This window comes from Microtus oregoni, unplaced genomic scaffold (genome assembly GCF_018167655.1).
Source record: "Microtus oregoni isolate MIOR12 unplaced genomic scaffold, Mior012 000000F_ref0000247, whole genome shotgun sequence".
Taxonomy (NCBI): domain Eukaryota; kingdom Metazoa; phylum Chordata; class Mammalia; order Rodentia; family Cricetidae; genus Microtus; species Microtus oregoni.
In genome coordinates, this window is record NW_024543059.1 from 70,015,771 (window position 1) to 70,040,521 (window position 24,751).

General features: G+C 46.2%; 1 protein-coding gene across 1 annotated transcript; it reads right to left on the reverse strand.

The window, feature by feature from the left end:
• Window positions 1-2,344: 2,344 nt before the first annotated feature.
• On the reverse strand, window positions 2,345-24,393 carry Bdh2 (3-hydroxybutyrate dehydrogenase 2). The gene is made up of 10 exons (XM_041655105.1): window positions 24,286-24,393; window positions 22,242-22,372; window positions 19,613-19,691; window positions 18,189-18,285; window positions 16,903-17,011; window positions 10,939-10,999; window positions 9,649-9,762; window positions 6,612-6,670; window positions 5,656-5,748; window positions 2,345-2,568 (listed from the first exon to the last, which is right to left on the reverse strand). Exons 2-10 carry the CDS (start codon window positions 22,311-22,313, stop codon window positions 2,515-2,517), a joined length of 738 nt encoding a protein of 245 aa, XP_041511039.1. The 5' UTR covers window positions 22,314-22,372; window positions 24,286-24,393; the 3' UTR covers window positions 2,345-2,514.
• Between the last annotated feature and the right edge of the window lie 358 nt (window positions 24,394-24,751).

Sequence of the window (24,751 nt, forward strand, 5' to 3'; positions counted from 1 at the left end):
ATTCTGTGATCCCACGCCACCTCCAGGACTCTCCCTGTCTTCTCAGGGACTGTGGAGAGGCAGATAACAAACGGCAGGGTGAAGCCTTGGTTTATCGCTGTGAACCTCTTGCTGTGGCTGTTTTTACACTGGAACCCTCCCAGCAGCCCTTTATTTTTATTTCTGATTTCCAGTTTGGCGTCTTCCTTTCCTACTTTTCTCCTTTTCTTTTAAAGAAGAGTTGAAATTTGTTATATTTTAAGATAGATTTTTAAACACTAGGGTTAAGGGGGTGGAGTGGTCCCAGTCAGAAAGACACGCCCTTCTCAAAGGAGAATTGCTCCCATCCCTTACCTGGTTTCACTCCTTGAGCAAATGCTCAGTTCAATCTTGGGTTTCCGGGATGCAGGTGCATCAAATTTCTACGCCAGACAAAAATCATGGGTGACTCTTCTGGCCCATCCTTGGAATGAACCTAGGCTCCATCCAGTACCCTTTCTCGGAGGCAATAAAATGATTTTTTTCCCCTAAAATAGTCTCATTTCTAAAACTTGCAAAAATTTCCATCCTCATCAGCTTCCTCATCTGCAGGTCCAAGACACATTTTCCTTTCTTCCCCCATTGGTCATATGATGCTCATTTGATATGTTTCTTTATTTGATTGGCATGAGTGGAAAAATTGAACTTTTTGGCTAGATTCATTCCTGCTTTCATGGCTTATAACATCTCAGCTCGGAGAGCAGTGGCTGAAGATCTCTGCTCTTGGGATCTATGCTGTAGAATTCACCATGTTTAAATGAATTCATTTCTCTCCAGCACTGCGTGAACCTGCTCTCAGCACCCAGTTCTTCATTATTCTCAACTCCAGGGTTCCGTTCACTTACTAGATAACGAGTTACACCATTTTGATCATGATACCCAAAAAGGAAGACATGGCATTTAGCCCAAATCCCTAATTTCATACACTGAAAAACTAGCCAGGCAGGCCTGGTGGCACAGTCTATAATCCCAACACTACTGAGGCAGGAGATGGTGGTATCAAAGCCAGTGTGAGCTGCAGAGTGAGAAGCTGCTTTAGTGAATACAGACCAGACAACTAAACCACAGGGCAGGCTGGGTGGCCGGGTGTAGCTCACAACTCAGTCCACCACCTGCTTGGAGAATACCTGATCAGAACCCTAACTAACCTTACCAATGGAGTTGCTGGCAGTGCTACTCCAATACCCTTTGTTGTGAATTTCAATTCAAATCCATCTTCATACACGGAATGTCACCCCTATCCTGGGTGATTAAGTCTCTCTGAGAAAAGGCAAAGAGAAAGTGCTGGCTTCCTATCATACCGTCTTTGGAGCGGACACCAAACAGCTCACACAGACAATCTTAAAGCCGAAAGAAATCACTCGTAAATGACGCTGTAGTTACCTTCATAAATTCACTTATTTCCTTTCCTTTCACTTGTCTCCTGTTAGTGCCTTACTTAGATTTATGCAGAGCCTGTTTTCAGAGTTATGAGCCTCTAACTTGTTACCTGGAAATCGTTGAAAAACATCGCTGAATTTAATCTGCAAAAATCCTCTCAAATTGCCTGTACTGCGCCCTAATTATATATTCCTAGTCTCATATTGGGTATAATTGCTGATTTTAATAAGCAATGTCTAGACTAAGAAAATAGCGCTAATATGTGGTAATCACTTGGTCACTTTTCTTTTACAAAACAAGACAAAGTGTAGCTGTCAGTTAGAATTCCTCTCCTGTGTCATTAAAGCCAGCTTCCTTTCTACCTGTGGCGTGCATTGACGGTGGTGTAAAGATCTCAGGCTGGTATCAACAAACAGCAAGGCCGAACTTACAAAAGCATCTCTGTTCTGAAAAATAAAGTGAAACTGGAAATATTTTTCTTTTAAAAGTGTTTTCTTTATAGTCATAGTTTCATTTTACTTACTGCTATAAACTAAGGTATCCTTCCCACATACCTAAGTTAAAACCTGAACCCCCAATGTGATGCTGGTAAGAAGTCCGGCTTGGGGAAGCAATTAGGTAACAAAAGGTTCTCTCTAGTTAAGGACCCATGCCTTTCTAAAAGATCTGGGTTCTTTTCCTCCTCTTTTCTTAAGAGAGGACACAGCAATGTGCCCCTCTGAATCCCGGAAATCAGAGCCCTATGAGAAACAATGTATCTAAGTGCCTTGCCCCTCCACCGCCCCCCTGCCCCCCCTCACATGTTGGCCTTCACACTAAGCTGCAAATGTCCAGATTTTATAGCCATAGTCTTTTGTAATAGTTATCTGCTATGCCAGTGGGATCTCACAAACCTTTGCTGATTTTAAAAACTACTCTTTTGATTTATACATTTTATTTGGTTTGTTTTCCATTGTTTCAGAAGAGACAGAGTCTATTGAAAGACTCCACTCTTGGGAACAATCATTAAAAGGGGCTGTTTTCACGAACGTCATTCATAGGAGAGGTGATCATTGAGTCAGCTGCTTCTCCCTTTGAGCGGGAAGAGCCTGCCTCCTCAGCAGGAGTTTCCAGCAGTCACAGGCTCCAGCCTCCATCAATGATGACAGGGTTGCCCGTTACATAGGCAGACTGCAAGGAAAAGCACAGGGGACACACAGTTAGGCACGCTGGACCCAGGGTGTAGTTTGGACATTTCTTAGGACTGGGATAAACAAAACCTTTGATGCTCATGCTAACAGGAAACCGTAACTGAACTGTTTGGATGACTTAGAACAGCTGAGCATACCATGACCTGGAGCACATGGCCTTAAGCAGATGAGTGGGTCACAACGCGTACAGTCTGTTTGCCTTCAGAATCACAGTCTTAAGGAGAGGTGGTAGAAAGTGCACGCAGAAACAGCACTTGCTCTATCATCTTATTCTGAAGCTCAGAACCATTCAAAGTTGGGTAACTTTCAGACCACTAACGAGTGTTTTTCATGTGTGCCAGTCATTAAGTGGTTATATTAACAATGGGGAAAAGAGAATGTTTATTAACTGATAAATTCATGAATGCACACAAAATATACTTTTAAATCTACATAGGTAATCATTATTGCAATACACTAACGGGTCAAATTTTACTTCATGCTAGACTCAGATGCCCAATTATGTGTAACACTCAAGGGTCTTAAAGAAATAGTTATTGGCTTCTGTTTGTAAACATTCCATTTCCCAGAGAACTAAAGCTGAAGTCATGGTAGAAGTTTAAAAATATCCTAACTTGCCAGGCAGTGGTGGCACACGCCATTAATGCCAGCACTCAGGAGGCAGAGGCAGGTGGATCTCTGTGAGTTTGAGGCCAGTCTGGTCTACAAGAGCTAGTTCCAGGATAGGCTCCAAAAGCCACAAAGAAACCCTGTCTTGAAAACCAAAAACCAAAAACAATAACAACAACAAAAATCCCAGCTTGTCTTCTGGACATGGACATGACAAGACCCTTGAAGTCAGGTGTCCACAGCAGCTGAGGCTACCACTCCATGTTAAGAGGGAGGGAGGGAATGGTAAAGTCCTTCTCTTAGCAAAAGAGCTTTTGGCCTTTCAGGGCTGCTGGGGGAAAGGAGTCATTCTTCCTTAGTACTGTAGCCACTGGTAGTCCATTCGCATAAATAACCCCACACCCACGCTTTAGAGGAAGCAACCCCGTGTATGCTCAGAGGGTCATTAAAAAAAAGACATGAAAGGGGAGGAGACTGTTGAGAAGAAAGGGCACAAAGGAGATGGGAGAAAGAGAGTAATGGGAGTAAACATACATTATATAGATGTATGAAATTGTCAAAGAATTAAAAAATAAAAAAATCTATTCCCTTAAAATGGATAATAAACTCTCATGTTCGTCTCCTTAGTTTGACAGAGATCTGAAGCTGAAATCATTGAAAGAAGCAGAAGAAAATACATTTTTTTAAAAAAAATTTAAATACATGAAAACAGTAAAGTGTTTCCTTCAGTAATAATTTTCCTAGCAATTCCCTAGCTTCTAGGAACTGTTGCCAACAGTCTTGAGGAGTGGTACATAAACCATCTCAACCATCTGGGGGGCACTAAGTTACTGTGAAGAGGAACTAATAGGCAATCCCCCCCCCACCCCACCCCCCTCCGAGAAAGCAGTAGTCCCTCTGAGAGGGAGTGGAGGCTCAGGGCACCCTGGAGGCACACAAACTTCACACACCTGGGGAAGTTACAGCAGGCAGGATTCTCAAAGGCTCTGCCCCACCCTCCTGCTTTAGAGGCAGATACTGCTGGAGGCGGGCTTTTCAGTGACACAATCATCCCTGCCCCTGTTACTAGCCCCTTGCCCACACTTCTGTTAGTGACCTGGGTAGAAATGCGCTGGTTCACCAAGTTAAACACTGGTGCAACTGTTATTCTGTCTCTCGTGCATGCAGAACAGAAGAGGATGTTTTTAGCGCTCTGTATCTTGTAGGAGTTTTTGCTTTATCAATCATACACACTAGTCATTGGGGAAGAAATTCGTTATTAAACAACTGTAAAGTCGAAGAGACAGAATCAGGCATTTCTACACACAATGACAAACAGGAAGGGGAAAAGTCATGGACCCTCCCAATCAGGTCACTAGTAAACTAAAACGACATATCCCAACTCTACCCCCAAATACAATTTAAGCTGGTGAGCCTGCTCATATCCCCCCTTCAACTCTCACAAGCAAGAGGGTTTTATAAAATTACATTTTATTTGTTGTGTGTATGTGTGTGTATGTGTGTATGAATGCATGACATGCCAGTGAAGGTCAGGAAACAACTTTAGGGAGTTCGTTCTCTCCATTCACCAGGTGGGTGACGGGCTCGAGCTTAATGTCATCAACTGGGCAGCGAGGGTCTTTACCCGTGAGTCATCTTGCTAGCCCAGGAGGTTTTTATATTTAATCAGCGTGCCAATAACTATAATTTTAAAAAGCAAATAACTCAAATATGCACTTTAAATTTTTCCCTATTCATGTATGACATTACACTGAGTCATTTACAGCTGAACAAGGAAGGGCCACTGTCACCGATAGGGGTGGCTTTTCTTTTTTTTTTTTTTTTTGTTTGTTTTTTTGTTTTTCGAGACAGGGTTTCTCTGTGGTTTTGGAGCCTGTCCTGGAACTAGCTCTTGTAGATCAGGCTGGCCTCAAACTCACAGAGATCCACCTGCCTCTGCCTCCCGAGTGCTGGGATTAAAGGCGTGCGCCACCACCGCCCGGCCAAGGGGTGGCTTTTCTTTGTGTGAAGGAAATCTGCCACACACCGCGCCCCCGTGACTACACTCTGTGCGCTGGCACCCAGTTTGCGAGCTTTGGGCAAGGGGGCTGGAGGTTAAAATACACAGACACACACAGACAGAGAGACAGCAACACGGGTCATCCTTGAATTCCCCAAGAATGCCCCCTTTATTGTGTTCAGGGGCAGATTATATAGAGATAGCCACGCCCCAGCCAAACCCACCAGAAACCACTCTCCTGCCATCAGGAACTCCTGAAGGTCTCGTGCTCAGAGCAGCTGTAGGCACTCAGATCAGGGGATTACAAGAAATTCAGGATCTGGCGTCTCACTGCTCCCAACAGAAATCAGAACTTATTCCTATCATGTGACATAGACCACAGACTCGTGGAGCTGTGATGAGGACGAGCAAACAGCAGCCCAGTCTGGTAGAATAACAAATAGGAAGAGAAGCGCTTACCTCATCCGAGGCCAAGTACACACAGAGCAGGGCCACTTCTTCTGCAGACGCAAACCTTCCCGTCTTCTGTCTGTTTAGGAAAACTTGCAGTGCCTGTGGCCAGAGACAGTTACAGATGAAAAGAGGCGGGCTGGCTTGCGTATGTCCCTGTAACACCATCAAGGAATCTACAGATGGACTAGGGCCATCAGGTGGGCTAGCCCACGCAATACTATCAAGGAATTTATAGAGGGACAAGGGCCATCAACTAAGGTTGCTGTGACTTTTTCCACCCATGTTACCCAAACTAGTCACGATACACTGAATCTACAGATACTGCGATCAGTAAGAAAGCAACTAGAGTTGGGCGTAGTGGCATGACGCCTCTGATCCCTGCACTCAGGAGGCAGGGACAGATGGATCTCTGTGAGTTTGAGGCCAGCCTAGTCTACAGAGTGAGTTCCAGGACAGCCAAGGGCTACACAGAAAAACCTTGTCTCAAAAAAGCAAAACAAAAAAGAAAAACCCCAAACAACAACAACAAAACAAACACAATTAGAACGCCACTAGGAATGGCCATTGAGATCAGTATGGGAAGCTGAGGAAGGAGGGACACAGCGACAGCCAGTCCGGGATGCACAAGACTCTTCACCTCAGAACAACAACAAAGCATTAGCAGACATAACATCAAACTGAGCATCTCAGCCACTTTCAGTGCACAGCTCGGGGGTAATAGTACACACACACCCTGTGCCACGAGTAGCAGGCTCCATTTCGCTTTTCATCATGCAAACTGAACACCTCCCTCTACTCAGCAGTAACGTTCTTCTCTCCCAGGTGTGGTAGCCACTGCTGTACTTTCTGTCTCTGTGGATCTGTCTACTCTTGACAAGGAACAGGGCATTTCATGTTTTTCAAAAAAAAAAAAAATTTTGGTCAAAAGGTTTGAACACATTCCAGCCGCAATGTATAATTACCTCTTTGGGGTCGTCTCTGGCTTGTATTCTTTCTTGCAAAGATGGAGTGTCAACCGTTCCTAAACCAAAGGAGACAGTGACTGTGGTTACATCAGTTGAAAATGGAATTAAACCTTAAATTTCTTTTACTCATGATAAGCAGGCAGTGAGATCTTTGCCCTTCCACTTAAATGACACCTGCCTGGATGCTAGGGGTGATAACTTTTGTAATGTCATCAAAACGCTTTTTAAACACACACACGGTGATTCTCTGGGACACTAGGCTGGGATGCCGGAGGAGTTACCAGGCGTTCTTGGCGACACACTGTCATGCTGCATTTACTTGCTGATTTTAGATGCGTGTTTTTGCACGCCATCTCAAGTGATGCGTGTTTTTGCACGCCATCTCAAGTGATGCGTGTTTTTGCATGCCATCTCAAGTGATGCCCACAGGGGTCTCGAGAGAAGCAGAAAGAAGCAAATCTGAGTGTCACCAGTTTGCCTTAACGATTTCAAACCCTTCTTTTCTGCTGTGATGTTCCACGGGGATCCTGGGCTTAACTTTATGGTTGCCACAGACCTCATGCTTGTGTGGAGCCATGGCCTTAGGGTCTCAGTCACATCCTGCTACACACAGCAGCTCTTTCACCTCGGCGGGGTCACTCACCCCCTCCGCAACAGTGGGAATCTCCACTGCACTGCAGAGGAGACATTCCACTTACCAATTTACAAAATCTTCTTCATTTTGCTTGTCAATAGCTTACTTAAAGTGCAAACGTCTACCAATCAATGCTCGCCCCATAGTATCTGTAACAGTCCTCAAAATCCTAGCGCTGTAAGTGCTGAGCGGGTGTCATATTTTATACGGGGCCACCACTGATAACATGAGATGAAAACCATGTCCTCAGATCAATGCCACTCCACTGGTGTCTGCCATGCCATGTCTGCACGCGTGGCTGGAGCGTGGTGACTCACAACCATGGGCACTACCCAAGGTGTGCTCACTCCTCCTTTGCTTCTGGGGCGGCCTCCGTGAATCACAGCTAGTTCCCTGTTCCAGAGTTTAATGACATATTTTCCAAGTCCTATAAAAATTCTAGCCGTGGACACAAAAACATTTTTGAAATCTTTTGCCATTTTTCTCCTGGTAGCCATTCAGATCAGCTGTAGTCAAGAAATGAATGTCGAGAGTGTCCTTTTTCTGCGACGCTCGTGTGGCTGCATTTCCACACCCCGAAAACGACACAGACCATCTTAATCTCTGCAGCTCAGACACGAAGGGTATTCAATAGTGTCTCCTGTGTACGTCTGTGGCTCCCAACCCTAGAGTCAAATAGACTCTAGGACTTCCCGAATGACACACAAATCTCCCACCAATGCACGCTCTCCATTCTGGCATGCCCATCAGGTGAACCATCCCAGCTCTGGCTGTAAACTATTGAAAACCTTAGTCCGGGACATACAACACTTCTTTTCAGAGCTTAAATTCCTTGGCTTTAACACTTTTCTTATGGCAGTGATGGGAGGAGGCAGTTGTAGCAAAAAGACCTCTGTTGCCTTTGATTTTTGGATAACCCCCTGTTCTTGCCTGTTTCCTTATCTGTGTCAGACACCAGGTGCTCCTCCACCTGCAGTGACGCAGTGCCAGCAGCCACGTTATCACCCGTCACCAACTTCACACCCGTACCCTTGGAAAGGTCCCCGCCATCACAGACTATGCTCCTGCTCTGTCTGTCGTCTCTGTTCTCTCTCGGCCCCAATAAATCTCTTCCATGAGCTCTGTTGCATGGTACAGTCTCCACGGCATTCCTTGGCTCTGATTCGCCAAGGTTACATGAAGCAGCAGCTTCTGCTTTGATAGATCTTCTGTTATCCAGTGCTTTTCAGTGTGCGGTGCACTAGTGTATGGTGTGTCAGTGTGTGGTGCATCAGAACTGCTCCCCCCCCCCCAGCTGTGAGTCTGAGAATCACTTTTATTTCAAACTTTGAGAAACCACCCGTGAATGGTGGCCTGAGATATCTAGGTTTCCACTGGCACTGTTCGGTGCCCTGTGTTCATTTTGGGTTGGTGGAACTAGAAGGAAGTACACTTGCGGTGACCTAGAAACGGTGCCTCACCCACAGTTGTTAAGAAAAGTGGTTTTAGCCGGGCGGTGGTGGCGCACGCCTTTAATCCCAGCACTTGGGAGGCAGAGGCAGGCGGATCTCTGTGAGTTCGAGACCAGCCTGGTCTACAAGAGCTAGTTCCAGGACAGGCTCCAAAACCACAGAGAAACCCTGTCTCGAAAAACCAAAAAAAAAAAAAAAAAAAAAAAAAGAAAAGTGGTTTTGCTGGGTGTAGTGATGCATACCTCCAATTCTAGTAGTGAGGGGGTACAAGAAGGCTGATCCTGTGAGACACACAGTGAGTTCCGGCAGCCAGGAAGCCAGACAAACAACACAGGAAAAGCAGAGCAGTGTTCTTGCTTCTTTGCAGGAAGGTGGCCATACTACTTTCATAATGGGAGCAAATATTTTGGTTTTGAGAGTCATGTGATCTGTTGCAACCTCTCAACTCGGCCTTTGCAGCAAGAATGCATCAACTATCCAGGTGGGAGTGTCTCCAGTAAGCTTCCCTTATAAAACAGGCCACAACATCCTTGATTGAGGAGCCATCCTAGCGTTGTTTGGGATTTGGCAGACCCCTGTGTTCCACGAGGCTCCCCTTTCTCTCTCTCTCTGCTGACTCATGGGTGTGTTCTCCCCTGATAAGGTCAGCATGGTCTGCTTTTAAAACAACAGATTCTGGCAAATTTAGCGTCTCAGCCTCTTAAGTCTAAACTGTCCCTCATATGCTGGATTTTAAATCCTTCTCATTGAGGTTTCTTCCCAGTGACTTGGAACTTTTTGTTCATCCAAAGCTGAACTGTTCTCTTCACTGGGCCAACCTTTAGTTTAAATGTCCCTCAATGATGAAAAGAAACTGAACACATGATAAACAAGCTGGTGAAAATGTTGCCTATGGTGCCTAACGCAAGGTAAGAAAGGCCAAGTTGGCAGCCCTCTCTGCCCGGCTCACCTGGGCACACACAGTTGCATCTGATGCCCTGCTGGATGAAGTCGGCAGCCACAGACTTGGTGAGACCGATTACAGCTGCCTTGGTTGCGCTGTACACACATCTGTTTTCCACCCCTGGATGGGAAGGGATTAGAGACATAGCTTCCTTTAGAAAGGAACACAGCTCCATCCCCACCCACCATGTTCACAGTCTTCCCATCAGCTCTTTTTTTATTATTTACTTATAATAAAAATGAAATCAGCTCTCCCTTTAAAGAATGAATGGCCTTGGGTTTTCTCTTCTCCCGTAAAGGCAACAGAGACAGTTTCTGAATGCAGAAAATGCTACCGTTATAGGCGGGACCTAACTTGGACTCTGGGGTTGAGATGCTGCACCTAGTCTGTCGCAGCCACCTGATGCTCACTGTCAGTACCGTTGCAGGACACCCTCGTTCCTCTCTAGATCTTCCTGCGTGAAGAAACAAAACGTCCATCTCCCTTGCATTCCGCTCACATGTATTTCACGCACTTATAAGGGGCAGAATGCTGTCTCTGCAGGGATTTCATCTTAAACTCTCAAATCCATCACTGCCGGGCTGTGACATTCTCTCCATTTAGTCCCAGCCCTTTGGTTTGGCTTCCCTTCCAGGGCCCGCTTCCCTGTCTTAGCTGCAATCTCAGACTCGTGCTCACTGGGATCTCTCTCATATGGGGTACTTTGTGTAAACCTCAGCTCCAAGGAAGAATATGGAATCAGGAGCTGAATCTGGCAGTGCCCACCTGTAACCTAGCCCTGCAGAAGCAGAGGTGCGAAAATAAAGGAAGGGGAGGTCAAGTCAGCTTCGCTGACCTAGTGAACTTGAGGCCAGGGGCTTCCTGACATGCCATCTATGAGAAGCACAAGACAGGATTTGTCCCCTTGTGTACTGAGAATTTTGGGGGGAACAGACTCAAGGGGCATCCAGCTCAGCTTGAACTCAATGTATCATTTTGGATCACTTCGGTGATGAATCTTTTCTTCTCCTAACTCAATTTTTACTAATTCAATATAAAAAGAATAAAAGGAAAGGCAAAGACAGCATTTTTTTAATTTAATTTGATGAGCAGCACATCTATCTGTACAACAGACGCGATGACATAAGCTTTAAGATCACTTTTTAAAAAAGCTGTTCTGAATTCTCATGTGAGTTTTAGGATTTTGTGTATGCTTAGTTCTAAAATACACGGCTCATGAAAGTGTGTGTGTGTGTGTGTGTGTGTGTGTGTGTGAACTCAGTCCCCCGCCCCCCACCACAAGGAAGACGCTAGTACCTTTGATGCTCGAGGCCACAGAAGACATGTTGATAATGTTGCCAGATTTCTGAGCAAGCATCTGCAAGACAAAGCAAACACATCTCTGCTCTGCAGGCAGAAGCACGAGCTCACTGCCACACTGCATTGACTCCTAGACAACCAGACCTCTTCCTTTGTTTTTCATTCTTCTGGAGACAGGCTCTTCTTACAGCCCAGACTGGCCTTGACTTCAGCCTCACAAGGGCTGGGATGGCAGGAGTGTACTACCAGGTTGGGCTCAATTTAATTATCTTATTAGCTACTAACTTCAAGCTCCATGAAACAGTCTTACAGAGGAACCCTTAATCTTTGCCCATGCATTGCTGAGAGTCGGTGGCACATCCAAACACCCACTGGCATTCCTAAAGCATGCCACCCCCTCCTATGGGTACAACATTATCAGTAAGACCAAGAATGAACCCTGAGCTAAAAGGCCAGGAGCAAACATCAGTGTGTTCTTGATGGGGGCAGACAATGCTTTATGTGAATTGAAAGTCACGGGACATAGTCTCTGCCCACAGGAGACACTCGTCTGATTGCAGAGGCTGATGTAACAAGAAGCCAGCAACAGGAGAAACCTGCAGAAAGCCGAGGAGAGGATGGGGTAGGAAGGGCCTCTCTGGGGCTGGGGCATTGCAGAGGAGCTACTGAGGAGGAGAAAAAGGGTTAAAACTATGTCAGTCATAGAAGGAGAATACAAAAACCAACGTGCTTCAAGGAGGAGGTTCTACAAGTGTAAGGTCTCCACAAGGGACCAGGAGGAGGGGATGGGTCTGGCTGGAATGGAGGCCTGTGAGCAATAAGGGTGCAGAGTGGAACCTAGGCCACCCCGAAGAACTTGGGTTTGACCCTGAAGGCACTGCAGTCACAACGAAGGATCTAAGGTGGAAGAGAAGTGGAACCTTCAATTTGGGGATTACAGAGCTTACTCTGGTGCCAGGAGCGGAGCAGGGGAGGCAGAGGCAGTGGCTTGGGAGAGCGTGGGAAAAGCAGAGCTGTGGAATGATCCAGGACACAGGTGGAGTGTGCTTGCTTGCTCAGCATCCTGGAGCGTCACCACGCCGATAGAGAGGATCAGCAGCACACTGAGAGGGAGCACCAACACAATAGGACGGCCACCCCTCGCTAAAAGGTGGCAGCATCATGAGGAGGGTCTCCGGTACCTAGAAAGGACACTCCAGTGACTCACTTGGTACAACTTTCAAATGCAGATGCAGGGCCCTGGCCCAGATCTGAAGTCATGTGCCATGAACAATGCTATTCGGAATTTTAATTTGGATGTTATTGATCATTACTCAGATACATGTTTCCAGGTAACAGATCAAGGAAGGTATGGGCACCTATGGATGTTTTGGGAGAATAAACAAGGAGTCGAGAGAACTTCTGGGGTTGGGTACCAGTTTCTCAGCGAAGTCACTTGTCAGATGGAGGTCACGGAAAAGAGTAAAGGCAATGAAGAGGGAGCGTGGCACAGAGTTCAGACAGCTGCTGGGAACAGAACACACGCTAGAAAACAGGATGCCTGGCGTGTTTGTGACATAACGGAGATCAGTTCATCGTGGTTCTTTCCAGAAACTGATCTTGACAGGCAATGTAAAGGACTTAGAGAGAAACATCTCTCCTGTTGGGTGAGTTTCTTTACCAGGTTTAGAAGAAATGTAGGAAAGGAAAGGAGTTTTGTGACTGATGGGTCCAGAGCTGGGGTGGCCAAGATCATCTACTTCCTTGTGGTATCTTTCTTACTCTCCATATTCATACCTGGGCTAATTATACCCAAGATCAAAGAGTACAGGACAAAGTGCAAGGCACTGGGCTGCAGGGGCTAAGAGCTCACAGGTGGGGCTGAGGTGACCAACCATGGCTGGGACACAGCAGGCGGAAGCAACATTCATTTATATGTATCTTTCTTTTGAGATATTGTTTCTCTGAGTAGTCCTGGCTGTCCCAGAGCTTTGTAGACTAGGCTGGCCTAGAACTCAGAGATCCTCTGCCTTTTAGTGCTGGGACTAAAGGTGTTGTGTCACCACGTCAGGCTGCAATGTGTCTTTGTACATGATAAAGGGGACCAAAAAGTCAGGCAGAATGCCTCCTCTTCTGCCTCCTGTCTAGCACCCAGAAAGGCAGAGGAAGACAGATCTTTCTGAGTTCAAAATTAGTCTGGTCTACATGGCAAGTTCTAATATAGTCAGGGACATGTAAGACCCCACGTCAAAAAAAAGGGGGGTGGGGGTTAAAAATCTTAAAGGATGAGGAATAGTCATGATGTATAATAATGCAAACAAAAACAAAACCCCAAACCAAAACCCAACAACAACAACAAAAACACAAACCCAAGTTTTCAAATAATTTCTTTTCTTATCTGGTTTATCAATTTTTCTTATCTAACATAACTTACTTATAATACTTAGATAATATACATAGCTCAGTTTAGTATATAGACTGGCTGTGATACAGGCTGTTTCCAGTCTTCTGAAATACAGGGAGTTTCCAGGGCAAAACTCAGGCCTCGGTCACCCCAGTGGTGCAAATCATATCCTGGCACTCCCACCACCCACTCAGTTCCACCTACTGCTTCCCCGGCTCTGTACCCCGCCCCTTGTCCTTTTCCAGGCTCTCTCCCTGGGACAGCATAGGCTGTCACAGCTCATGGCTCCTCTTGGCTCCCTGGGAAGTGGCATTTTTCTGATGGGGAAGAATGTGAGGTGATGGGCCTAGAACAACTGACTTCCAGGAAACTCAAGCAGAGGATCTTTCTGTTTGAATCTAGTTAGTCCAAGTCAGACTCTGCCCTTCTGTCCCCATTGCCAGAGCTCAGCTCAGCTTGTCATTTCTTGGCATTCTGAGTCATTAGATCCAATATGTGGCCTCTCTTTGGACTGAGAAATCTGATTCATTTAGTCAGTGTTTGCTAAATCCTTCTATGTGACAAACCCTGAGAAGACACAGCCAGGGGGAAAGTCAATAAAATGCAGACCCAAAGAGCAAAGACATCCCCCAGATTTTGCCAGGATGGATCTTCTCTTCTAGAGAGCCCGACATTCTGCAGTTACTCTTCTCACGCTATTTCCAGCTTGGTCTCTGCCTCTTGGACTGGTTTTGCAAGCTAGGAATGGTTTGCTGCACATTTATCTGTGAACAAAAGTCTTCTACAGTTATTCCTATGTTTTGACCAAATGACCTTTCAGATCTACATGGGTTTTACATCCTGGAAATTTTTAACCTGGTTAAATGTGTGTCATTGTTAATGATACAGCAAATCCCTGGACAACCAGGGCTGGAAGTGACATGAAATGTGTCCTCCTCATCCTTAGAGGAACGAGACACACAACGAGAAGGCGCAAGTGCCACCTCCTAGGGCATACAGCCTAGCAGCTCAGCATGTGTTTAGGAACCCAAGTGCAAATGTCCGAGACCAGGAGTCAAGGGCAGTGTCATCTTTCCCACTAAAACTAGGCTGTGCTGTGAAGCCCCCTTCTGGGCTCAAAGTTCCCAAGTGTTGAGACCGCAGGTGTTTTCTCTGCACCTGTGCAGAAGCCACTCTACACAAGTGGTGCCAAGTCCTTCTAATTCCACCTTCCAGTCATGGATACTGTTTTCTAAAAACGAAATGTATTTTGTCATCGTTAGGATCATGAGCTCATGATCTGGCATGGATGTCTTAAAAAGCTAAAAACTTAACTTCTACCTGCACTGTGCCTTGTGCCCACCCCCGTCTTAGCCTCTGCTTCAGACCCGCAGCAGGCTGGGGTTGCACATGAGTGGGCTATGTGTAGCTGCCTTTTTCTTTCGACCACCAACCAGCTCCCAATTAAAGAGACTTATTATTAATTATGAACGCTTGGCCTTAGCTTAGGCTTGTTCGACTAGCTCTTTTAACGTACTTTAACTTTTTTTTTCTATTCATCTACCTTTTGCCTTGGGGCTTCTTACCTTTCTTTCATTCCACATGTCCTACTTCCCTGCTTCCTCTGCATCTGGATGGCTGACCCGTGGCATCTCTTTGTCTTTCTTTCCTGAGCCTAAATTCCTCCTCCTACTTAATCTCCCTGCCCGGAAGTCCTGCCTATACCTCCTTCCTCACTATTGGCCATTCAGCTTTTTATTAGACTAATCAGGTACCTTAGGCAGGCAAGGTAAAACAGCAACACATCTTTACATAGTCAAACAAATATTCTGCAACATAAACAAATGCAATACATCTTTATATAGTTAAACAAATGCAGCTCTTCTTTTCATAGTTAAACAAATATTCTGCAGTAGATATGTGTGCTGTTCTCTGTGCCCTAGGCTTCTCCTTCAGTTCTTACCCCCAATCCTATACTAAATGTTGGTCTTCAACAAATCCATTAAGGTCCCAAGCAACATCTATAGACTTTAAAAGGTTAACAGTTTTACTTATATGTGTCTACTCATTTTACAGGTTTACTTTATTTTTATTCAAGTGTAGGTGTTTCTGTGAGGGCACACTACATGTATGTGGATGCTCTAGAGGCCAGAAGAGGATCTTGAATGCTGCAGGTTGCAGTCACTACAGGGAACTGAACTCATGTCCTCTGGAAAAGCAGCAAGTGCTCTTAACCTCTGCGTCATCCTCCTGCCTGGAAACATACTTTTGAGGGAACAGCAAGTCCAGTATTATGTGGACTGATCAAAGATCCTTTTAAAGCATTAATCAAGTACTCCAAAGCAGACCTTCAAGCTGGGCGTGGTGGTGCGTGCCTTTATTCCCAGCACTTGGGAGGGAGAGGCAGACAGATTCTGTGAGTTCAAGGCCAGCTTGGTCTACACAGTGAGTTCCAGGAAAGTGAGTTACGCAGTAAGGTAGTGTTTTTGGCGGGAGAATGTATACCTTCCTTGGAGCTGAATGGGTTCTGTCTTCTGTCAGGCCCATTCACTGTCTGCTCCTATTGGTTTAAAAACTCATGCCTGGTCAGGGTCACACACCTTCAACATTTTACACCCTACCAGAGCACCCAGAAGAGTTCTCCACTCTAAAGGCACATAATGATATGTTTGAAAAGGAAAATGTAGGTTGGACATGGTGGTGCACATCTTTAATCCCAGCACTGGGGAAACAGAGACAAGCAGATCTCTGTGAGTTCGAGGCCAGCCTCCTAGTCACCAGCCAGGGTCACATAGTGAGACTGCGTCTCAGACAAAAGAAAGGGGCTGGAGAGATGACTCAGTAATTAAGAGTATTGGCTGCTTTGATGCCTGTAACTCCAGTCCCAGGGGATCTGATGCCTTCTTCCGGCCTCTGGGAATACACAGATATACATGCAGGTAAAACACACATAAAATATTAAGATAAAATAATTTTAAAATAGAAAAAATGTAAGCCTTTGTGGTGGAAAAAAGCCCTGGGGCATAAGCACCTTGACAGTGCTCAGACCCAGAAGGGTTGCGTGAGCCTGGGCTCCTTTCCTCCCGTCTCAGGCTTGCCCTCTGTGGAGTCAGCTGCTGTGATAAACTTCACTGACCTCACGGGACGATTCTGCTGCAGCAGCAAGAAGCCAGTCCATCGCCTCCTTTCGCTCTCTCTGAGAATCCCAATTTGCCAGGGAGGTCAACGAGGGCCTCACTGTTACCCTAGCTCTTTTGTCCATGTGGTACCCATAACCATCCAATTTATATCACAAGCCAATTGAGTTTCTCGCCCCTCCATAAAGGGACTCTCTTCAAAAAAAGAACTTTGTTACGTTCCTTGGAGGGTTGCCTCAGTGTAGCATGGGGTCTGGCATGTTGAAATGCTTAATCAATATTCCCTGAATGTAAGAACTGGAAAGTTAAACAGATTAATCTCCATAAACTGCCTTGCTATAAAGGCTCAGTCCACATTAGTCAATGTGCTAGCCATGACCACACTCAAATACACATGTGTGCCTATCGTCTGAGGACCCAGCGGGAAAGATGGCGCCCTGCTTATGCTGTCCGTCCCCTTACTTTGGGAAGGAATGCCTTGATCATCAGGTACATGCTGCGGACGTTGAGGTTCATTGAGAAGTCCCAGTCTTTTTCCTCGCAATCCAGGATGGTCCCATGGTGGACAAAACTGAACGAGCAATTAAACAGAGGGGAAAAAAAAAAACCATGATTAAAGACTTAATCATGCAGGGGAAGGCAGGTTTCATGAGTATGAGGTTAGCCTGGTTTACAGAGCAACTTCCAGGCCAGACACAGCTACATAGTGAGACCTTGTCTAAATAAAGAAGATAGACTAGGGACATGGCTCTTGCTGCGAAGCCTAAAGGCAAGAGTTCAATTCCCAGAACCTGTGTAGTAGAAGAGAAGCGACCCCTGAAAGATACATGCCATGAGCTCTCACAAACATGTGCGTGCATACACACACACACACACACACACACACGTTAAAAAAATAAAGAAAGGAAGAAAGAAAAAAGAAATCATTCTTTTGAAAGAACAAGGCAGGAACTGCTAAATATAAGAATCTCTATACCAAGGGCTTTGGAAACTCCAGTGCTCAGAAACAGAAAGGGAACAAGGACAGTGGTTCCATCTGATTCCTGTTTCCAGGGCAACAGTGCCCTCAGGTGGCATAGGGTAAAGTTCTACACAATCTGTGTCTCCCCTTGTCAGTGTAGCAGAGCAACATTGTAGCTGTTTGCATCTGGCACAGTGCACAAAGGAGAAGAACAGACAGATCCTGAATCGACCTTGCCCCCTTGCAAGCCATTCTTCCTGAAGGGAGCTTCCTGAACATGGCATCCTTACAGACTCGGTCCTCTGGACTGAGACTATGCAGTCAAATATAAGATGTAATCGGGAACAGTTCCCGTGTACTATGGGATTTCTGGTTAGTCAGTAAGCTTCCTCTAGCAAGAACCACACACAGTCTCCTGCACCTTCCGCAATGCTGAAGACTGAATGGATGCTCAAAACCCAATTATGATGTCTCCAGATACAGCCTTGTAGAAGGACAAGCGGATCATTTACAAAAGGAAACATCAGGAACCACTGCTTTGCTTAATTTACGTATCTTGCATCAGTGCCCACTCCCTCCTTAGCTTTACTTGTCTGTGGGTCCCAAGTTCACGTCAAACGACACAGTTGTCTCCTTTACTGAATCGTTCAGTGATGTGTGACATCAAGCCTGACTTCCCGAGGAACATGCCGTAGTTTGTCAACTAATCTTTCTTTCATACGATCAACAATCATTTAATAAGCCCATAGAAAACGTTCTCAGACAGAAACCAAAAGTTTACAGTTACCCGGCAACATTGAAGAGCACATCGATTTTCTCGACTTCGGAGGCAAACTGATCAATTTGCTTTTTCTTGGTGACGTCAAGGACCCGGGTTTGGATACCTGAAGAATAAAGTAAAAGACAGTATTTACAAAGAACTCATGAACTACGTAACCTCGAGGATTTGGCTGCTTGGTGGCTGGAATGTGAATAATGTAGCCTTTCCATTTAGGCGGTATCCGACGCAAAGCCAACAAAGGCATTAGCCCTCTCAAGAGTGTCGTTAACTCGCGCAGGTCTCAGGCCAGAGACATGGCTCAGTGGCTAAAAGCGCTTACTGCTATATCAGAGGACTGGAACTCACATCCCAGCCGTCACAGCAGGTGACTCACAGATGCCTGTAACTCCAGCTCTGGGGGAATCTTTTTTTTTTTTTTTTTTGATTTTTCGAGACAGGGTTTCTCCGTAGCTTTTTGGTTCCTGTCCTGGAACTAGCTCTTGTAGACCAGGCTGGCGTCGAACTCACAGAGATCCGCCTGCCTCTGCCTCCCGAGTGCTGGGATTAAAGGCGTGCGCCACCTCTGCCCGGCACCTTTTGGCCTGCGGCACTCACGTATACACCTGCTCACACACACAGATAAAAAGTAAAGTAGATCCTTAGAAACCTCTCCTAAAGATGTACAAATCTTAAAGGGTCATTTTCCGCCCCTCAGCAAATCCCCGTTAGAGTCCACAGCCGTTAAGAGCACGGTCGGCTTTTCAGACCACCTGGATTTGGTTCTTAGCACCCCTGCTAACAACCTTCTGTGACTCCAGTTCAAGAGGCTCCATCGCCCTCTTCAGGCCTCCATGGGCACTGCACCCACTTGGGGCAGGACCCCATCCACACACATCAAATAAAAATAAAAATTAAAAATTCATTAAAAAGCTCTGTGTTACACAGCGGGTTCTACTTTTTTCACGAAATGTCTCTATTTTCCTTCCAGCAAGATAAAACTAATGAGTAAAAGCAACAAACAAACAGAAGACCAATGGATTCCCACCTGCCGCTTAGCTTTTAATGGGACTACGAACATTTTTGCAGGAACACGAGACGATTATACTATGATCTTGGCACAAGTCTGCTCCAGATCAGCCAGGGACAGCTGCGAAGTCATCATTAATAGTTAACCGGACAACTGTTAGTTCTCACAGACCTTTGTAATCGGGAGCAAAGACCCCTCAACAGGTTATGCAACAGGAAACCTTAAGTTCTTCCCTTCAGATTTCCTCCTTCTGCTTCTGCCTGAGCGGACTATTTTCTGCAGATCACAGAACACAGACTCATAACGAAGGAGTCAGACTCTAAGAGACAGGAGTCTGGAGCGGCTCCCAGCGTTTCCTTTCAATGCTTGGCGTCTTTGTTTTCTGATACGTGGCTGATGCCGAACCCGCAGGCAGGTTGCTCACCTGGGTATTTTTCCAGCTCCTGCAGTTTGGATTCGTTGATATCTGTGGCTATGACCTTGGCTCCTTCTCTTGCAAAAGTCTGCCAGAAATAAAATACGAATTGGTCCTTTGTTTACTGGAATAAATTGTTTCAAAAATGGAAAACATTTTTCCTTTCGCTGTGTTTTTTATTGTTTCTGATAAAATAGGCGGAATTTTCATCTACCTAGTCTCGTTTCCACTTATCCCACCATCATTATTTTTATCGGTCATTAGGGCAGCGCAGTATACATTGTATTTTGCATCTGACTTTGTCTTTTTATTATCAAACAATACAGTATTTTTTAAAAACAACTCTAACTCAAGGCTGGAGGGATGGTTTGGTGGTTAAAAGCTGCCTGCTCTTCCAGAGGACCTGGGTTTGGTTCCCAACACCTATACGGCAGCTCACAATTGTCTGTGTCTCCAACTCCAAGAGATCTGATAACCTCTTGTGACCTGTGCAGACCAAGTGTGCCCTCGGCATACATATATACATGTAGGCAAAGCACTCTACATAAAATAAATATAAATAAATATTTAAAAAACCCACAAATCCTAACTCAGAGCTGGGTGTGTTAGCACATGCCTTTGATCCCAGCACTTGAGAAGCAGAGGCACATGGGTAGAGGGGTCTCTGTGAGTTTGAGGCCAACCTAGTTTGCAGAGTTCTAGGCCAACCTAGAACTCAGTAGGAATGCATAGTGAGACCCTGTTTCAACAAACAACCCTGCAATACCTATTTCTAAAATAATGCAGCTATTCTGTGATGAGACCCTATCTATGTTTTTACTTCTTTATTTTTTTTTATCTATTTGTTTATTGTATATGCATTTGTATGTGTGTGGGCATGTGCCACGGTATGCATATAAGAATCATTTTCTCCTTCCAGGGGTCAAAGTTAGGTCTCAGGGCTTAGGTGACAGTGACTTTACCTGCGGAACCAGCTTCATTACCTCCTGGTGCCACTTGTGAGCAACAAGAACAGAGGAAAACAGGACGTTTACCTCCGAGGACTCCAGCAGCGATTTCATAAACGCCAATCACTGACAGCGATGTATTCCTACTGCAGTGTTAAGTCAGGTAGCGGGGTGAGGAGGGAGAAATCGAGGTACCTCAGCAAAAAAACGAGCCGAGAGTTTTGTAACTTGCGGGTCTTAACCTTGAACTGACTGCGTGCCCTGTAGAGTCAAGTCAGCGCCTCACGGTGCAGATAAACTGGGACGGAGGAGTATGATTCCGGGTCAAAGGTTGCGTGACGCTAAGTAAGCACAAGGAATTCCTTCCTTCTTCTCAGTCAGAGACTTTTCTTTTGAACTTAGGATATGTGGGCTGGCAAGATGGCTCAATGGATAGGGGCACTTGAAGAAACTCCTGCACTGTGGGGGCTCCCAGCGGGGGCTCCCTCACAGACCCTGGTTAGGCACAAACTATATCCAAACACCTGTTTTCACAGAGAGATCCTTTATTAAGCAGGGAAGAAAAGTTTAACTGTCTGCTTTCCGATTCAGGCAGAAAACAGCACCAAATGACCTTGCAGGTGTAATCTTTTTTTTTTTTTTTTCCAAGACAGGGTTTCTCTCTGTAGCCTTGGAACCTGTCCTGGAACTCACTCTGTAGACTAGGCTGGCCTGGAACTCACAGAGATCGGCCTGCATCTGCCTCCCAAGTGCTGGGATTAAAGGTATGTGCCACCACCGCCTGGCACAGTTATAATTGTTAAGAAGAAAAAATAGGGGAGGTCTATGTCAGGATGGGCTAGGATGCGGTGTATGTTTTGATTGGGCACGCTAATTAGGTGAACCAAATGAGGCCTTTCATCGCTGGACCTTGACAGCCAGCCTCGGAGGAGGAAGTGGCCAAACAAGGGTTAATAAGGGAATTAATTGGTGGCTAGCTTTAGGGAGGTAATCTACGGTTTACAAGGGAGAGGGAAGGGGGAAAGGCGAGGCAAGGTCTGCCAGTGCCTGTTGGCCAAACCCGGGCTTGCTAGAGCTTTTCAGCACTCACCACACAAACCTAGGGGCTTGAGTTCAACCCTGGAATCCATGGCAAAGAGAAAGGGTAAAACCAATCCCACAGGGTTGTCTTCTCATCCCGGTGCAAGTGCTACCTCTGCTACACACACTGCACACACACGCACGCACACTGCACACACATGCACGCACTGCACATACACACACCATATACCACACCTACCATCCACACGCGTACACACACATTGCACACACATACTCCATACACACACACACCACACACATACACCACACAGCACACACATAGAAGCACACATGCACACACCAACAAACAGGGAAAGACAGAAGTGCTAAAGGTAAGAACAGTGAGAGGCCGCAAACACAGCTCAGTGGCAGGCCTGCGCGCTTAGCCTGCTGGCTTAGCCTGTGGTCTTAGCGTGTGAGCTTAGCCTGCTTGAGGTCCTCGGTTCAATTCCAAGCTGCAACAAGAAAGAAAAATAAGGAGAAAACCAAAGCAAGGGAAGAAGAAAGACAGGGAAGAAAAAGAGAAACCAGCAAACGAGAAGGAAATAACTCTGGCGCCAGTCTGCACACGTCCAGACAGTGAAAGTAAGCCACCGCAGGTGCGAACTTACTAAGGCTGAGGCCCGGCCGATCCCTTGAGCGGCAGCCGTCAGGACAATGACTTTGCCTTCCAGTCGGCCCATGGTGGTGAAAGACCCGTATAAATCCAGGCCCCTCTAGCAGAAAGAGTAGAGCCAAAAATCTAGCAGGGAGAGAAGAACCAAAAATCTAGGTTAGCTGGTTCAGTGACTCTGTTCCAGGAACTAGCTGACTATAAAGTTAGATTACAATCTTGAGAATAATCTTGACAAACGGGGAGTTACCCCCTTGTAAGGATCACTGGTATTTTTTGGAATTTTCCAATGATCACTGGTATTTTCGTAATTTTCCAATGACGCTCTCCCTACCCCCTTTGGGTTGTGGTTTCTTCCCCTAAATACACCCTCTCCCAGCTACTCTACCGCTGCTTGGGAAATGAGTTTTGGCCCCAGTGCACTAATTCCTGTCCTGTCAATAAACCTCTTGTGATGTGTGATGTGTGATTGCAGCAAGGATGGTCTCTCGTGAGTTCCTGTGGGGGGAGGGGAGGGGAGGGTCGTGTTATCGCGAGACTTGAGTGAGAGTCTTTCCCCTCCAGGGGTCTTTCAGTGGAACCAGCAGCTTAATCCAAAGACACAGCCTTGAATGGCCCACGTGCAAATCAGCAGGTGGTAGGTGACACCTGGAATGAACACAGCGACTTGCTCCTTTAATAACGTGGAGGAAGGGCCTCTGTCCACACTGCCCCACCACTCAGTGCTCAGGAGGGCTTCCCCTAGATGCGCCCCTAGCTCAGAAGTGCACAGAGCAGCCCACCGAGGAGATGACTGGCGAGGGGCACTGGGCTGGAGCCCAGCTTTTGTCTCCTTCCCATCCTCTAACGCTGAGACGAGAGAGCTCCCCTTTCCCTCGCCGTCCCCACTGCCTGGCCCACGTTTTAAGGCGTTGTTGTTGCTGCCCGTCCTTGCTGTTTGGGACTGTGTTTTTTAGTTTCTCCTTGGAAAACTGTTAACCTGGCTGGCACTGTTTTGAGAAGGGCCAGCCAGCAGTTTCCCAGAGCCCCAGTAATCAGCATTCCGGGATGAAAATCCCTTGTCTTTCAAGACTCCCCCATTGCCTTCCCTCCCAGAGCCTCCGCCCCCCCACCCTCTGAAAACGAGGCCAGAGGAGATGCTGATCCATCCTGTACCTGACAGTATTGACAAATCTCCCTATTATTTGGTCACTGCTGGCAAAGTCACAAATAAAACACTTCAACCTCCTCTCTGTTCTTCCATCCAAGTCCCCAAGCTACCTCACAGAGGGTGGGCTCAGAAAATAAAAGCCTTCATTGTCTTGAGTCACCTGTTCCTTCCTCTGCAAACTTCTGCTGAGTCACAGAGGCAGACCCCTGAGGTTTATCCTTGTCCCTTGAAAAGATTTCACAGTGAGCCTTAAGATTCACTGACCAGAAGGGCTGGAAAACCAAATCACAGCCCATACCTTCCTTTTGTAAGGGGCATGGGGTGTCTGTCTCCATTCTGAAGGCAGGAACCACCATGCTGCGTTGTCTGGAACCTGACCTGCCCCAACTCATGACTCTGACTTGTTTTTTGGAAATATCCAAACCCTCCCAATATTTATGGTGACCACATGGGGACCATATGGTGATGGCTGCAGGATTTTCGAGATTATTCCATACTTACTGTTTCGTTGTCTTCTGTAAACCTGCCTTGCAAGTACTCGTGATTTTACTCCTTAAAAGGGTCCTAAGAAACAGACTCAGGGCTGCGCTCCCTTTAACCAGGCTTAGGAGGCAGCCACTGGCCACTCAGAGTAACACTTTGGATTTCTAGTAGGAGAGGCTCAGAGCACTTTCAGGAATTTCAAGTATTTTCACGAGCCAAAGTTTACTTAGTACAGATACTGGAAAAGTTCTCTTTCTTGAGCTGTTTTCAAATACAAACACATACAGGAGGGTTTCCAACCCCTTTAAGGAGTTATCCCATTCTAAAAAGCGATATGGAGAACAAGGCCACACAAGTTCCACGTGTCATTCCCCCAGAGTTTTGTTAGAAACCATTAGAAAAATCTTACTTTAGAATAGTGAGTCCACACGGTCCTCCAGATTCCTTCAGAAGACAGACTTCAGATCTTTGTGCAGGAGAAGTCACATGTTGGTTAAATGCATGCTGGGAGGAGGAGTTCAGGCTCCTCCGAAGGACTTTGAGAATTCCAGTTTTGTGAGCTTTTAGACAGAGGCATTGCATCTAGCCGTGTACTTTAGATGTGTCCATGCTGCCATCTAGTGGACAGACCATAGAACTACTAATGCCAAACAGGAAGTCTTGTCTTTTGTTTGCCTGTCTTAGTGAGCCAGAGAGCCTGAATGTCCAGGAAACTGCAGGCAGAAGACGGTAGGACAACATGCCAGGAACCCAAGGCCCTGGACCTTCCAGTCGTCCTTACCCTGAATCCAGACTGTTTTGAGGGAGGGAAAGAGAACATCCCTGTGGCTAAGGTCTAGTTCTGGCATTAACCTGCTGTGTGCAGTCAGGTCTAG

Coding starts and splice junctions, on each gene's coding strand:
- Bdh2 (XM_041655105.1), bottom strand. CDS start 22,313: ATGGGCCGACTGGAAGGCAAAGTCATTGTCCTGACGGCTGCCGCTCAA. Junction 6,671..9,648: donor ATGCAACTGTGTGTGCCCAG/GTGAGCCGGGCA, acceptor CCTTTGGTTTAG/GAACGGTTGACACTCCATCT. Junction 2,569..5,655: donor TGTACTTGGCCTCGGATGAG/GTAAGCGCTTCT, acceptor TTTTCCTTGCAG/TCTGCCTATGTAACGGGCAA.